The sequence below is a fragment of the Narcine bancroftii genome, chromosome 7 (genome assembly GCF_036971445.1).
Source record: "Narcine bancroftii isolate sNarBan1 chromosome 7, sNarBan1.hap1, whole genome shotgun sequence".
Lineage (NCBI taxonomy): Eukaryota > Metazoa > Chordata > Chondrichthyes > Torpediniformes > Narcinidae > Narcine > Narcine bancroftii.
The window spans coordinates 206,488,812-206,503,678 of NC_091475.1; the positions used below are offsets into that span (position 1 = coordinate 206,488,812).

General features: G+C 46.5%; 1 protein-coding gene across 2 annotated transcripts in view; it reads left to right on the forward strand.

Moving 5' to 3' along the window:
- Positions 1 to 7,944: 7,944 nt before the first annotated feature.
- clns1a (chloride channel, nucleotide-sensitive, 1A) overlaps positions 7,945 to 14,867 on the forward strand; it is a 63,151-nt gene continuing 56,228 nt past the window's right edge. The window contains exon 1 of one of the 2 annotated variants that reach the window (XM_069892077.1): positions 7,945 to 8,201. In XM_069892077.1, the coding sequence (XP_069748178.1) occupies positions 8,083 to 8,201 (119 nt within the window). In that variant the 5' untranslated portion in view covers positions 7,945 to 8,082. The remainder of the gene's footprint in view (positions 8,202 to 14,867) is intronic. The other variant, XM_069892078.1, reaches the window with a different exon arrangement.

Consider the following 14,867-nt stretch of genomic DNA (forward strand, 5'->3'; position numbering starts at 1 on the left):
TAGCCTGAATGGCCACTTCCGGTCTACGGAGCACCGCGCAGTCCCGTCGCGAACGCAATGCTCGAAACTAAGGGCCATCTCTGTGCATTGAACCAGGAAAGAAATTCTGTGCTGGAAACTCTTTCCGAGTGTTTCAGACTCGCTCAAAGAGTTTGAGACTTAATGAAACTTTTGCGTCAATTAATAAATTTACTCAAGGTTGTTTTAAGAAATTAAATTAAGTCTCCTGAGAGGAACCTTCCTGGTTCAGAATGTTCTAAACTGTTTAACATCCACAGAGGTTTATGCAAAAGTTGTAATAAGAAAGATTTAAGTATCCTTAGCATTTGATGACTTCAAACCCTGTGAACAAAGTGCAATTACTGCTCCAAGACTGGAAACATTGCAGTCAGAGTCTGCAGAGCACGATTCCAAGACAGAAGTGGGATGATAATTAGATCATATCTGCTTTATTGATGAGTAAACATTCCCCAAAGTTCTTCAACATCTGCCTCTGAGGATGGATGTGTGAGAGATGGGAAAATTGACCTAAAATTATGAACATGGAAGAAACTAAAGTTCATCAGTAAAATGGCTGTAACCAGTTCAAACAGGATAAGCTTGGGGCTTAGGATGCAGGAAAGCAGAGTCAGCACAATTAACATAAGAATCTTCTAGCCTTTGTGACAAGACCAGGACTAAGATAAGGAATGGTAAGGTACAATAGAATGTAGGAAGTTGAGGTAGTCTGGATCAGATAAGGGTCTCCTAGCCCTGGACAGAAGTACCAAGTCATACATTTCTAATTAGCCAACCCTAGATAGAATGAGTCAACTCTGCATATTAAGAGACTGTAGCCCAGAGAATCAGGAAGGTGTGAATAAGGACAATGACATGATGGGGCACCCACAGGATACCCCCTGGTCCTTCAAGTGTACTGAAACTGCATGTAGGCAGGAAGAATTACCTATGCCAAACCCATCTAGGGGGCAGAAGAATGTAAGGGGGAGGGCATTCTGATACTGAAATTGACTGTATAAAAGTTGGGTGAGCCCCAGTATGTGTGTGTATTCCCAGGGTAAGGGAAGCACCCAACTTTGCATTGTTGTAGTAATAAATGTTCTTTGTTCTCAATTTTTGTCTCGAGCAATTTCTTTAAAGGTACTTTAATTCCTAACAAATGTGGGCTCGTCCGGGATCACACTCCCTCCACTGACAGAGTACCCCGACGACGAGAGTAGGTGCACCCCGGCTGATTCAGCTGGACTCACGGGCGACGGGTGGCTGGTCAGTGGAAGAAGCGAGTGATATCCGAGAAGAGGCATTGAGAACAAACAGCGGAAGGACGCGCGCTAGAGCAGTACTGCCAGAACTCGGTAAGAGTATTTTACTTGTTCCTAAGCATGGGAATAGCGGGCAGTAGAGATGAGAGTCCTGACACAGGACGTGACCGCCAGATAGCTACGTACAGCCCGCTTGGGTTGATGTTATCTGAGTGGGGCACAGGAAAGACCCGCGGGTAAAGACAAACTGACGATGGTCAGGTATTGTTGTAATGAATGGGTTAAATACCCGGTTAAAGGGAGCTCCGTGTACTGGCCAAAATTCGGATCCGAGGATGAATGGATGTGTAAAGCTTTGAACCTATGGCTCTATCAAAACCAGAAAGACAATGTTGAGAGCAGGGAATATGCAGCCTGCTGGCTCAAGGGATCCATTGAACAGCTGGTTTTGAATGAGAAAGAATCCAGGGATAAGAGAGAGGAGGAACCTCTTGTCCCTGAATCACAGGGTTGGGATGTGTTACATTCCCTCCCTCCACCCTATGTTCCTCCTATGCCAGCTCCTATCTTTCCTTCCCCTCCTATGACCTACCCTTCTGCACCTTCCCACCTCCCCCACCACTAGAGAAGAGAGAAGAGAGCAGGAGTGGTATGATAACTTGCTCACAAAGCACTCGATTACCACCTCTGTTGGCAGGAGAGAGAGGTAACTTTAATTCAGAACAGCGTGAGACTCTTCAGGAAGAAAGGGCAGAACCCTTTGATTCATTTCCCAGGGAGCAGGAACCCAGACCTAATAAGCCAGAAACCAATTGGATGAGACCACTGCGGGAAGTTCCCATGGGAGAGGGTCTCGGTTTCGTAAATGTGCCCCTGACCAGTACTGAAGTGTGTAACTTTAAGAAAGAACTGACCTCCCTGATAGAAGATCCCCAGGGATGTGCTGAACAGTTAGACCAATTTTTGGGACCATATATATATACAATATAGGGGTCTCGACATAGAATCCCCAGCAGGGGAACAATTGGTACTAACAGGTTTTGTTACCAACTCAGCCCCAGACATTAGGAGAAAATTACAAAAGACAGAAAATTGGCATGAGCAGGGAATAACCCAGCTTCTACAGATCACACAAAAGGCATTTGTCCAGACATCTGAGGATAAGCAGAAAGCAAAGGCTAACATTTTGATGCAAGCAGTTAAAGGAATAGTAGATGAGTAACATGAAAAAAGGCAGGGACTGTGTGCCAGCTCCTGAATGTTGGGAGAAGTGCAGGGAGTGGGAGAGTAGAGACCAGAGATAATTTCATAAATCACGACTTCCCACTTCAGTCACTGACCAATATTGATTAAAATTCATGCTAAAAATTAAATGTCATAAATGATCGTTTTTCAATACTGTAGAATTAGTGAATTTAACTACCAGTTAATTCCAATTTATGAAATAAATTGTATTTAAATGTGATTTTGCACAGGGAGTACCTGAGAGTTGAGTGATGTTATAACATTTGCAGGGAGAAATGTTTGCGCAAATAGGGTGAGTTCTATACATCTTAACTTTAAGTGTATGTGAGATAAAGAAAGGATCTGATGTGTAAAGTGGCTGGATCAGCCAGTTGAAGGGGGAGTGTGCATGTCCCTTTAAGTGCACTGTGGCACTTGAAATTGAGGCTCCAGGCTCTTGTCTTGCAGTTAGAGGTATGGAGCCCTATCAACACATTTAATACATTTCTTCTACACATTCAGCAGTCAAGGTCCGTGAGTTTAAAGATCACCCACCTCTGGAGAATAAAGATACCTCTGGGGATTCCTATGGGGATTCCTATAAGTTTAAGCATTCATTTCTCTGGTGCATTTTCCTCTGGAGTGAAATTAATGCCTCAGCACAATTTCTCTGTATTGCCGCTGTTATTTAATTCATGATAACTTTCCCCATTCATCAGGTTTATATTTAAATCCGGTAGTGCAGAAGTTACATTGTAAATAATCACGGAGGTAAACCCTGCGCGACTGGATTCAGCTTAATGGAGAAATAAACCTGCGAACTGGTCTATGGTGCTGTGTGAGTATTGCAATAGGTGGAATATGATTTAAATTGGTGGCATAGTTCAGAACAATTGGGTGCATAAGAATAATAATATCATTAAGAACTCACAGATCTTGTACCGGATGCTATTCAGTACATCTTGACTTAAGGACTGGAGAAATTGGCATGTTAGAATGAGATTGGCATGGCACCAATATTTCTTGATTCAATAATGACTCCACAAGCTCCAGGATTCATGCAGCAGAACTTTTAAGTGGAATATAATAGAAACTAGCCTGTACTTAAATTATTGTGTGTGCAATCTTCATAAGAACATCTTTTAACTTTTTTTTGGTGCCTGTTTTACAGACTGTTTTAAATAAGGCCAGCTCCTGTGAGCTGTGGCACAAGGCATTTTACTTAAGGCAGAACTAAAGGTTGAATATGTTTCAAGTTCTCTTGCAGGGGCTCTTGTGCTGCAATGTCTGTTATGTACTCACTCTAGACAGGGCATAGATTTAATGTATAGTCATAGTGGGATATGGGTTAACAAGGGATTCCAATACGGACCAGGGGAACTGAACAGCTTTAGTGGAGTACATCTAATTTGTATCTTAGCCTACACAGGTATTAAAGACAGGAGTTTTGAAGCGATAGCACAAAGGACATGGTGGGACAAAGACAGACAGAATGGTAGTCAGGATTGTACATGTAACAGAGAGAGAGAGAGAGTTAATACATATGCTAATGTACACAGACAGGCTGCAACTCACAAGTTCAATGATACATATGCTAATGTTAGCAGACAAGCTGCAACACACAGTTAAATCACAAGAAACAATCCCCCCCAGCTTGGTCACTTTTCATCACCCCGTGAAGGGGAGCACCAATTACCAACAACGTGAGCTGCTTGACACTTTAATATCAGGCTCCACACAGCCTTCGGAGATCGGTGGCCCTAGGGTTCGGGGCTGAAGAGGACATCAGATACTAGCCACAATTCAACGGAACCGCCTGACGACTGCTACTCGTTCGCTGCTGAAGGCAGCGCTTCTCACAGACTTCGTCAGGACAACGCTTACAAAAGTCGGGTGGTTAAAAGACACTGCTTCAATGTTTCAACGTGAATCTGCCCATGCCCATGTTCAGACGTGGCAACTTCGGACTGATGTGGGATGGACTAGACTCTTTACTGAGAACTGGAGCCTGATACTCACAACCCTAATAAGCAGCTGGACTCGCTACTCTGACCTTCATGGTGCTCCCCTACCTAAAGACTTTACACAGGTGTTACAATTCAGTTATTGACCAGCTGGGTAAAACTACACCTTACACTTGAAAGATCAGTATTACTGATCTAAAAAAGAAAAAAAAAAAAAAAAAAAAAGTGAGGATTGTGAGAGATGGGAAAATTGACCTAAAATTATGAACATGGAAGAAACTAAAGTTCATCAGTAAAATGGCTGTAACCAGTTCAAACAGGATAAGCTTGGGGCTTAGGATGCAGGAAAGCAGAGTCAGCACGATTAACATAAGAATCTTCTAGCCTTTGTGACAAGACCATAGGACTAAGATAAGGAATGGTAAGGTACAATAGAATGTAGGAAGTTGAGGTAGTCTGGATCAGATAAGGGTCTCCTAGCCCTGGACAGAAGTACCAAGTCATACATTTCTAATTAGCCAACCCTAGATAGAATGAGTCAACTCTGCATATTAAGAGACTGTAGCCCAGAGAATCAGGAAGGTGTGAATAAGGACAATGACATGATGGGGCACCCACAGGATACCCCCTGGTCCTTCAAGTGTACTGAAACTGCACGTAGGCAGGAAGAATTACCTATGCCAAACCCATCTAGGGGGCAGAAGAATGTAAGGGGGAGGGCATTCTGATACTGAAATTGACTGTATAAAAGTTGGGTGAGCCCCAGTATGTGTGTGTATTCCAGGGTAAGGGGAAGCACCCAACTTTGCATTGTTGTAGTAATAAATGTTCTTTGTTCTCAATTTTTGTCTCGAGCAATTTCTTTAAAGGTACTTTAATTTCTAACAGATGGAACGCTGGATTAATATTTCCAAGTCAAGTTGTACAAGTACAACCCAACAAAACATTGTTCTCCGGTCCTCGGTGCAAAACACACAGACACAACACCAGACATAACACAAGTACAGACAAACAATGCATGTGCAGGACAAGTATTCACATATACAAATAAATAAATATTGCTTTGGAATATAAGAGCTTTGGATGGCTAGTGTGAGCAGTTCAGCATTCTCACTGCTCGTGGGAAGAAGCTGTTCCTCAGTCTGTTGGTGCTGGCTCTGATCCTCCTGTATCTCTTCCCCGACAGGATCAGCTTGTTAGAAATTAAAGTACCTTTAAAGAAATTGCTCGAGACAAAAATTGAGAACAAAGAACATTTATTACTACAACAATGCAAAGTTGGGTGCTTCCCCTTACCCTGGGAATACACACAGACACTGGGGCTCACCCAACTTTTATACAGTTGATTTCAGTGTAGGAATACCCTCCCCCTTACATTCTTCTGCCTCCTGCTGGAGAGGTTTGGCATTAGGCAATCCTGCCTGCCTACGTGCAATTTCAGTATACTTGGAGAACCAGGGGGGGTATCCTGTCGGTGTCCCTTCATGTCATTGTCCTTATTCACACCTTCCTGATTCTCTGGGCTACAGTCTCTTGATATGCAGAGTTGACTCATTCTATCTAGGGTTGGCTAATTTCATATGTATAAATCTGTGTATGGTTAGCTAATTAGAAATGTATGACTTGGTACTTCTGTCCAGGGCTAGGAGACCCTTATCTGATCCAGACTACCTCAACTTCCTACATTCTATTGTACCTTACCATTCCTTATCTTAGTCCTATGGTCTTGTCACAAAGACTAGAAGATTCTTATGTTAATCGTGCTGACTCTGCTTTCCTGCATCCTAAGCCCCAAGCTTATCCTGTTTGAACTGGTTACAGCCATTTTACTGATGAACTTTAGTTTCTTCCATGTTCATAATTTTAGATCAATTTTCCCATCTCTCACAAGCTGAAAGATGCTGTGTTTGGGGTGGAAGGGGTTCTCCACAATTTTGCACGCCCTCTTCAGACAATGATCCTGGTAGATCAAGTTGATGGGGTGTGAGGGAGGCTCCAATGATCCTGTCTGCCACTCTTAAGGTCTCCGATTTATTTCTCAGTAGCAACCGTACCACACTGTGATGCAGTTGGCCAAGATGCTCTTGATAGAGCTCCTATAAAAGATTGACATGTTGGTAGTCTTGCCCGCTTCAGTCTCCTTTAGAAGTGCAGTCACTGTTGTGCCTTCCTCACAAGGCAGGAGATGTTATGCGTCCACAATAGGTTACTTGTTAAGTGGACTCCAAGGAACTTGGTGCCAAGTGACAGACAAGAAAATAGAACTAGGATTAGGCTATTTGGCCCCCTCTGAACTACCTTGCTCCATTCTATAAGGCTCAGGTCTCAACTCCTTCTCTGTGCCAGATTGCCACAACCCTCAATGCACCCCCCCCCCCCACCTTCCAAAAGATTTATCTACTTCAAATACTTGTAACAAACCATCTTCCACAATTTTCTGAGGCAGAGAATTAAGGAGATTCACCATGCACTGAGAGAAGAAATGTCTGTGCACCTTGGTTTTTAATAACTAGCCCTTTATAGCACCACACAGAAACAGGACCTTTGGTCCATCTATTCCATGCTGAGTTGGTTTTCTGTCAAATCCCGTTGATCTCCATTAGTCCTCCATACCCCACCCATCCATGGAGCTATTCATAACTCTCTTAAATGTTGAAATCACCTATATTTACTACTTCTGTTGGCAGCTTATTCCACACTCCCACCCCCTCTCTTGCTCTTTTCTCTTTCTCTTTCCTGGAAATGGAAACAACAAAGGACACCTGACAGCCGTGGCAGGTTTGGTATGGCACCAGAAACGCTGGTAAATTTCTACAGATGTGTGGTGGAAAGTGTGCTGACTGGCTGCATCATGACGGTCTGGTAAGGGGAACACCAATGCCCCTGACCGTAAAGCCCTCCAAAAGGTAGTAGATACAGTTCAGGACATCACAGGCAAAACCTTCCGCACCACTGAGAACGTTTACAGGGAACGCTGCTGTCGGAGGATTACCAAACCACCCACCATATGCACTGTTCTCGCTGTTTCCAACAGGAAAGAGGTATAGGTGCTGCAAGGCTCGCACCACCAGGTCCAGGAACAGCTGCTACCCCTCCACCATCAGACTCCTCAACCACAAACTCAATCAGAGACTCGTTTAAAGACTCTTGTGCACTTTATTAATTGCTTTCATTCGCTCTGTATTGCAGTTTGTTTACTTTTGTTATCTCTTTGCAGTTCTTTGCTTACATGTGTACACTGTCCACAGTTTTGATCTGCACTACTTAGAAGTGGTAATTCTGCCACATCCACAGGAAAAAGAATCTCTGTATAAACGACTCTTGACAATAAACCTGTAATCTCCCTGTCTCCTTTCCCCAGCCCTGTTTTCACCTCCCGGCCGCTGGCGGCGCTGTGGAGTCAGTTGGCACCGAGGCGAAAGTTGTCTTTCCTCCGGCCGCTGGCGGCGCTGTAGAGTCAGCGGTGGCATCTCCCAAGGGTGGATGTTGGGGCTCCTCCCGTCCGGTGGTGGCGCTGTGAGCGGCCGGAGAGGTGGTGGTTGCCGGGTCGAAGGCAGCCGCATGGAGTGGTGACGGGGTGGGGGGAAGCAGGAAGGCCAGTTTGAGGGCTGGGCCTGCAGCGGATCGTCGCTATGGTTTTCTTGAGGTGTTTCCCGCCCCCGGCCGAGGGGATTCGGCTGCAACAGCCCGAGATCGCGGCGGTGCTGAACGGCAAGGCCCTGGGCACCGGCACCCTGTACATTGCCGAAAGGTGCGGGGGCATGAGAGGGGGCATGGGGGTGGGGGAGGGGTTAGGGAGAGGGGGGCATGGGGGTGGGGGGGCATGGGGGTGGGGGAGGGAGTTAGGGAGAGGGGGGATGGGGTGGGAGAGGGGGCATGGGGGTGGGGGCAAGGGGGTGGGAGAGGGGGCATGGGGGTGGGGGAGGGGGCATGGGGGGTGGGGGAGGGGGCATGGGGGTGGGGGAGGGGGCATGGGGGTGGGGGAGGGGGCATGAGAAGGGGCTTGGGGTGGGGGAGGGGGCATGAGAGGGGGCTTGGGGGAGGGGGCATGGGGGTGGGGGAGGGGGTTAGGGAGATGGGGGTGAGGGAGGGGGTTAGGGAGAGGGGGCAAGGGGGTGGGAGAGGGGGCATGGGGGTGGGGGCAAGGGGGTGGGAGAGGGGGCATGGCGGTGGGGGAGGGGGTTAGGGAGAGGGGGGCATGGGGGTGGGGGAGGGGGTTAGGGGGAGGGGGGCATGGGGGTGGGAGAGGGGGCATGGGGGTGGGGGAGGGGGTTAGGGAGAGGGGGGCATGGGGGTGGGGGAGGGGTTATGGAGAGGGGGGGTGGGGGAGGGGGGCATGGGGTGGGGGTTAGGGTTAGGGAGAGGGGGCTTGGGGGGTGGGGGAGGGGCATGGGGGTGGGGAGGGGGTTAGGGAGAGGGGGCTTGGGGTGGGGGAGGGGGTTAGGGAGAGGGGGAAGGGGCATGGGGGTGGGGAGGGGGTTAGGGAGAGGGGGCTTGGGGTGGGGGAGGGAGTTAGGGAGAGGGGGGATGGGGTGGGAGAGGGGGCATGGGGGTGGGGGCAAGGGGGTGGGAGAGGGGGCATGGGGAGGAGGAGGAAGAGGGAGAGAAGGGCATGGGGTGGGGCGTGGGAGAGGAGGGGTGCAGGTCATGGTGTGGAGGGAGGGAGAGGAGGGCCCAAGAAGATGGGGAGAGGAGGAGGGGATGGGGCCGGGGAGAGGAGGAGGGGATGGGGCCGGGGAGAGGAGGAGGGGATGGGGCCGGGGAGAGGAGGTGGGGATGGGGCCGGGGAGAGGAGGAGGGGATGGGGCCGGGGGAGAGGAGGAGGGGATGGGGCCGGGGGAGAGGAGGAGGGGATGGGGCCGGGGGAGAGGAGGAGGGCGGTGAGCGGTAAAGGGGAGAGGAGGAGGGCGGTGAGCGGTAAAGGGGAGAGGAGGAGGGCGGTGAGCGGTGAAGGGGAGAGGAGGAGGGCGGTGAGCGGTGAAGGGAAGAGGAGGTGGGCGGTGAAGGAGGAAGAAAGGGAGGGGTGGTTTGGTGAGGAGGGGAGAGGAGGAGGTGAATGAAAGGAGGCATAGAAGGAAAAGGAAGAATTGTGTAAGAAAAGTGGGGGTGGGGAAGAAAGCTTAGGGACAGGATGGGGTGGGTGGGAAGGGGTTTGGAGAAGAGAAGTGGGGTTAGGTGGCAGGAGGGGAATGGAGAAGGGAAGTGGAGAGGGGACAGGAGGAAAGGTGGCATGGTAAAGATGGCAGTGTGCATCAGGCAAGAGGTAGGTAGGGGTTGGGAGGAGAGAGTTGAGCTGCGGTGGGGAACATGGAGAGACGTAATGGCACAGGCTTTTTGGGTGGGAGGTCTCGAGGAGAGGAGGTATATGAGATGAAGAGGGTCTGCATGAGTGTACACAAGGACTTTGGTGAAAACTATTCCATTCCTTACCTTGCATGACAAATTGATGTCTTCATTTATAACCTAATTTATTGGTCTTTGGATTGCCTCTGATTACTCTTGTGTGGCCATTCCAAACCTTTTTTTTCCAGATATGGCCCCCACTCAGGACTCTTCTCAAGTTTATGTAGTTTATGTGTCCCCCTTCCCCGAGAAGTTTTGATTTCTTCTGTACTTCTCTCTTGCCCATCGAAATGCAAAAAAACCAAGGCTTTTATTTGAACCTGTTTTGCATTCCACCCTTCTTCCCCACCCCACCCCCCATCCCTCCCCAGGAGGGGCCTGAATAGCTGCTCTAGTGTGCAAAGCAGTGAAACTCAACTGCATGTACCACAAACAATCTCCTCCAGGCGGCTCTCGTACCTTGTCTGAGGAGTCAGCTTGTCAGCCCCTTAAATGATGTCTACTCTTAATGTGAAACTTAACTGATATATATCCAGGAAGTAAGATAGGAGAAGGAGTTGTTTCCAGGCTGCTCAACCACCAGGTTAAATATTGGCTAATCTGTATCCCAGATCAAACTTGATTTCCCCATTTCCTTAAATATCTTGTCCTGTTCCTACTTATCTCTCATTATCTTGGTTTTCAATATTTAATCGTCTCCCAGGCTCTCTGTCTATTTGTGAATTGGGAGAGTTATTTTTTTTTAATGTCGGAATATTAATCTTGAATGGCCTTTAATATTTAGATTAACCATCTTTCGACTGGGCGGCCCCACCAAAACCACTGCTTGCTTCCTTGTTTTCCCATCATTGTAAATGTCTTAATTAGTTCACATCTCAAAGAAAAAATAGCTCTCTGTAAAAATACAGAAATGCTGGAGGCATTCAGTAGGTCTTGCAGCATCCATCGGCAGTAAAGATGTACAGTGAAGCCCTTGCTATTCAGAATTCAAGCAACTGGAAGCCTCAAACAACTGGCAAATAAAAGAGGAAAATAAAAAGGTGGGAAAAAAAATCGAAAGTTTAAAATTAGCGCATCTTGCCACGAGGACTGACCGCACCATTGTAATGCCACTTGGTTTACACCCTGGTCACTGAATATTTATCAACTTTTGTATTTATTGTCTCCTTTTAATTTAATAAACATGCTATTGTAGAACGTTTTTTCCAGTTGTTTATGGTGTTGGGGCAGTCTATGATTTGTATATAAGGTGAGGGGTGGGGGGGTGATTTCAAGAGCCTGATTACTGTTGGGACGAAGCTGTCATTGAAATTAGAGGTATTCATCTTCAGGTTTCTTATACCTTCTAGCCAAAGGTTCATCATCAAAAACTTTCAGCATCAGGAAGCTCCTTATACAGAATCAGAATTTGTCATGAACATGTCATAATATTTGTTGTTTTGCAGTAGCATTACAGGTGCAAAAATTGCTATAAATTACATTTTAAAAAATAAATTAATGCAAAAGAAAGAAAATTTGAGGTGGTGACTGTGGTTCATTGACCATTCAGAAATCTGATGGCAGAGTGAAAGAAGCTGTTTCGTACCATGGGGTTTTTGTCTTCAGGCTCCTGTTCCTCCTTCCTAGTGGTAGCAGTGTGAAGAGGGCATGGCCTGGGTGGTGGGTGGGGATAGAGATTGCTTTCTTAAGGCACTGCCTCGTGTAGATGTCCTCGATGGAGTGAAGACTGGTGCTGTGCCAGTGCTGGCTGGGTTCACAACTCTGTACTCTTTTTCTGTCTTGTGCATTGGAACTTCCATACCCATACAGTGATGCAACCAGTCAGAATGTTCTGCACAGAACACTTGTAGAAATTTGCAAGTCTTTGGTGATATACCAAATCTCCTCAAACTCCCAATGAAGTATAGCTGCTGGTGAGCCTTCTTTGTGATTGAATTTCATTACTCTTCAGGGCAATGTGGTTTAAGTGGTGCTACAGATGGCTCTGTGAATGGGGTCTAACACCCAAACATTAATCCCTGACCACCAAAATGTACTGCAGTCACTTACCCAGGCTACTGCAATCTTGGAACCTGTACCACTAGGAAGTGCAAAGGCAGCAGGGGCATGGGAATACTGCCAGGCTCTGCACCAGCTTGGAGAATTAACATTCTCTGTTGCTGCTCTGAATCTTGGAACTCCCCAGCACCAATTCAAGTACCTTCACCTAAAGGACTAAATCAGAGGAAATCTGTTCAAAGTGAAGGGAGGAAAGTTTAGGGGTCCTTTTTTTTTACACTGGGAGTTGTGGGTGCCTGGAATGCCTTGCCAGAGGTGGTGGTTGAGGCTGGAACAATAGGGACATTTAAGAGACTCTTAAGACAGGCACATGGATGAAAGAAAAATAGAGGGTTAGGAGGTAGGAAAGGCGCTGTTTTTTTTTGGTAGGAATATATAGGTCAGCACAATGTGGGTTGAAGGACCTGCAATGTGCTGGAGTATTCTGTGTTCTCGGTGGGGCACCAGTGGCACAGCTGGTGAAGCCACTGCCTTCCAATTCCAAGACACCCGAGTTCAATCCTGATTTTTTTTTTTCCCCACCTCCCTATAGCCGCACTGGTTACCTCCGGTTTCCTCCCACATCCCAAAACGAGTGCGGGTTGGCAGATTTATCAGCTGCTGTAACTTACCCTTGGTGTGTAGGCAAGTGGCAGAATTTTAAAATATGGGATTAATAACACTGGATGATGAAAGATTTTGCTTCCTGAACACTTTTGGGTGTGTTTTATGGGTTTTGTGCCGCTGACCATGAAAACCACCTTAAAAGTTTCCTGTCGCGTATTTTTTTTAAGATGTATCCTATTTTTGTGATTTTCTGTCTTATTTTAAGTCGATTTCAAGCCGACAAAACCATGACGTGCAAACGTGTCACTGAAAATTCATTTTCTGCAATCGCACTTGATCGTCTTCCCTGCTGATCTTGGTGCCGTCAGGGACGAACACAGTGAAAGATTTTACCAGGATATTGCGACCATGGAAAAGCAATATCAGCATAACTGGAATCCATCAATGCTGGCTGTCTGTGGTTGGACATTGACATGAGAGACATCAGATGCCAAGTACAAAATCAGTAGCAAAACCTTTTTAGGTCAGTTGCACGAATGCAATATGTCATCTTCATTATGTGATTAAATATATTAAATTCAATAAAAGTTAATTTAATGTTTCTCTAACTTTCTACGTGATATGGCAAATCTGCAATTACCTTTGAGTTCAGCATGAAGTGGTCTATCATAATGCCCAATTATTTTTTTCAGGAAGCACATTTTTTGAAAATATTGGGTTGATGGGTGGGTTAAAAATCCTGTTTTGTGCTGTCTCCCTCTGAGATGGCTGACCACTGCCTTCTGAAGAACAGTTAAAGATGGGCCATCAAGTAGATATGGTGCCCTCCATTATGTTTAGACAAAGACACTTATTTATTTGCCCCTGTACTCCACAGTTTTAAATTTGTAATCAAATAATTCACGTGATTAAAGGGCACCTTCCAGGTTTTATTCAGGGTTATTTACCTGGCTCAACACACATGTAATCGGCTAACTATTGGTTTGCCCCTTGCAGCGTGCCTCTATATTTCTGTTCATGAAGTTATTTGTCTACATTTTGGTTTGCCCATGTAGAAATTACAACCCTTTTTGTATATAATTCCATCATGATGTTTGGGACATTTGGCTTCCCAGGTGTTTGTGGGTACTGAGGTATGTTCAATTGTTGTATTGGTGCAAGTGTAAGAGAACTAGACTGCTCAGCTTTTGATCACCTTTGGAGTCTGTAGTTGTCATTTTTCAGCACAAGGACCAGATTTGTGCCAGTGAAAGTCCAAGAGGCTGAAAAAGAGGAATAGAACTGTAAGGGACATTCTCAAACCCTGGGATTACCTAAATCAACAGTTTGGAACATCATTAAGAAGAAAAAGTGTACTGGTGAGCTCAGTAATCGCAAAGGACCTGGTAGGTCAAGGAAGAATTCTCATCATAATGAAGAAAAATCCCCGAATGCCTGTCCGACGGATTAGAAACACTTAAGGAGGCAGGTGTGGGTGTGTCAATGACTTGTCTGCAGAAGACTTCATGAACAGAAATACAGAGGCCACGCTGCAAAGGACAAACCAATAGTTAACTGATTACATGTGTGTTGAGCCAGGTAATTTACCAGGTCTGTACCCAGTAATCATGTGATGTGAAATGTCCCAACCTGGCAGAGTGAGTTAAATTCACCTGGGCTCTGATACCTGGTGGGGGCAAGTGTCACAGCCCGGCTGAGTTAACTCACTAATCGCCTTCTGGCGGTGTGAAAGCACAACCTGCTCTCGCATTGTCACCACTGGAGGTGGGATCCTGCCCCCCACCCCACCCCCATTAAAATCATGGTGCAATGGAAAAGGCAGGCTCCTGAGTACAGCAGGCCTGGTAAGATTTTCCGCTTCCTGGGAGGGTTGGCAATGTGAAAAGAGCTAGACTTCAAGTAGTCATTGCATGCATGAGATAGCAACGAAGTACTAAATATGAACAATATACATACCATTGCTATATCCCAAATATTATGGTGCCCTGAAATGAGGGGACTATATATAAAAAGTGCTGTAATTTCTACATGGTCAGATCAAAATTTATAGAAATAATCATGATTCAAATCTGAAATGTGTAGCCGTGCATTACATGAAAGAAGACTCACACACATAGTGTTAGTCAGGTTAAGCTCTGAGTTTTATTAGGGGCTCGGACCCGACTTAGGGTTCACAAGTGCCCTTCTGACACGCAAGTCCTCTTTGGACACCTTGTTCTGAGTGCTCTTGTGTCCCTCCAAAGCCTTCCTTAGGGTTCAGTAGTGCCCTTCTGGCACATGAGACCTCTTCTTTGGAAGGGGACAGGAGAGGCACTGGTTAGTCCCGCACACTCCACCAATGAACCTCTCCAGAACTAGCTGCGTACTCGCTGCATTCCCATTTCTCCCTTTTACTCACGTCACGATCCACATAACAAAGGTGGGTTTTCCACACGCAGGTACCTTCTTGCATAACAATCTCTTCTTCCTC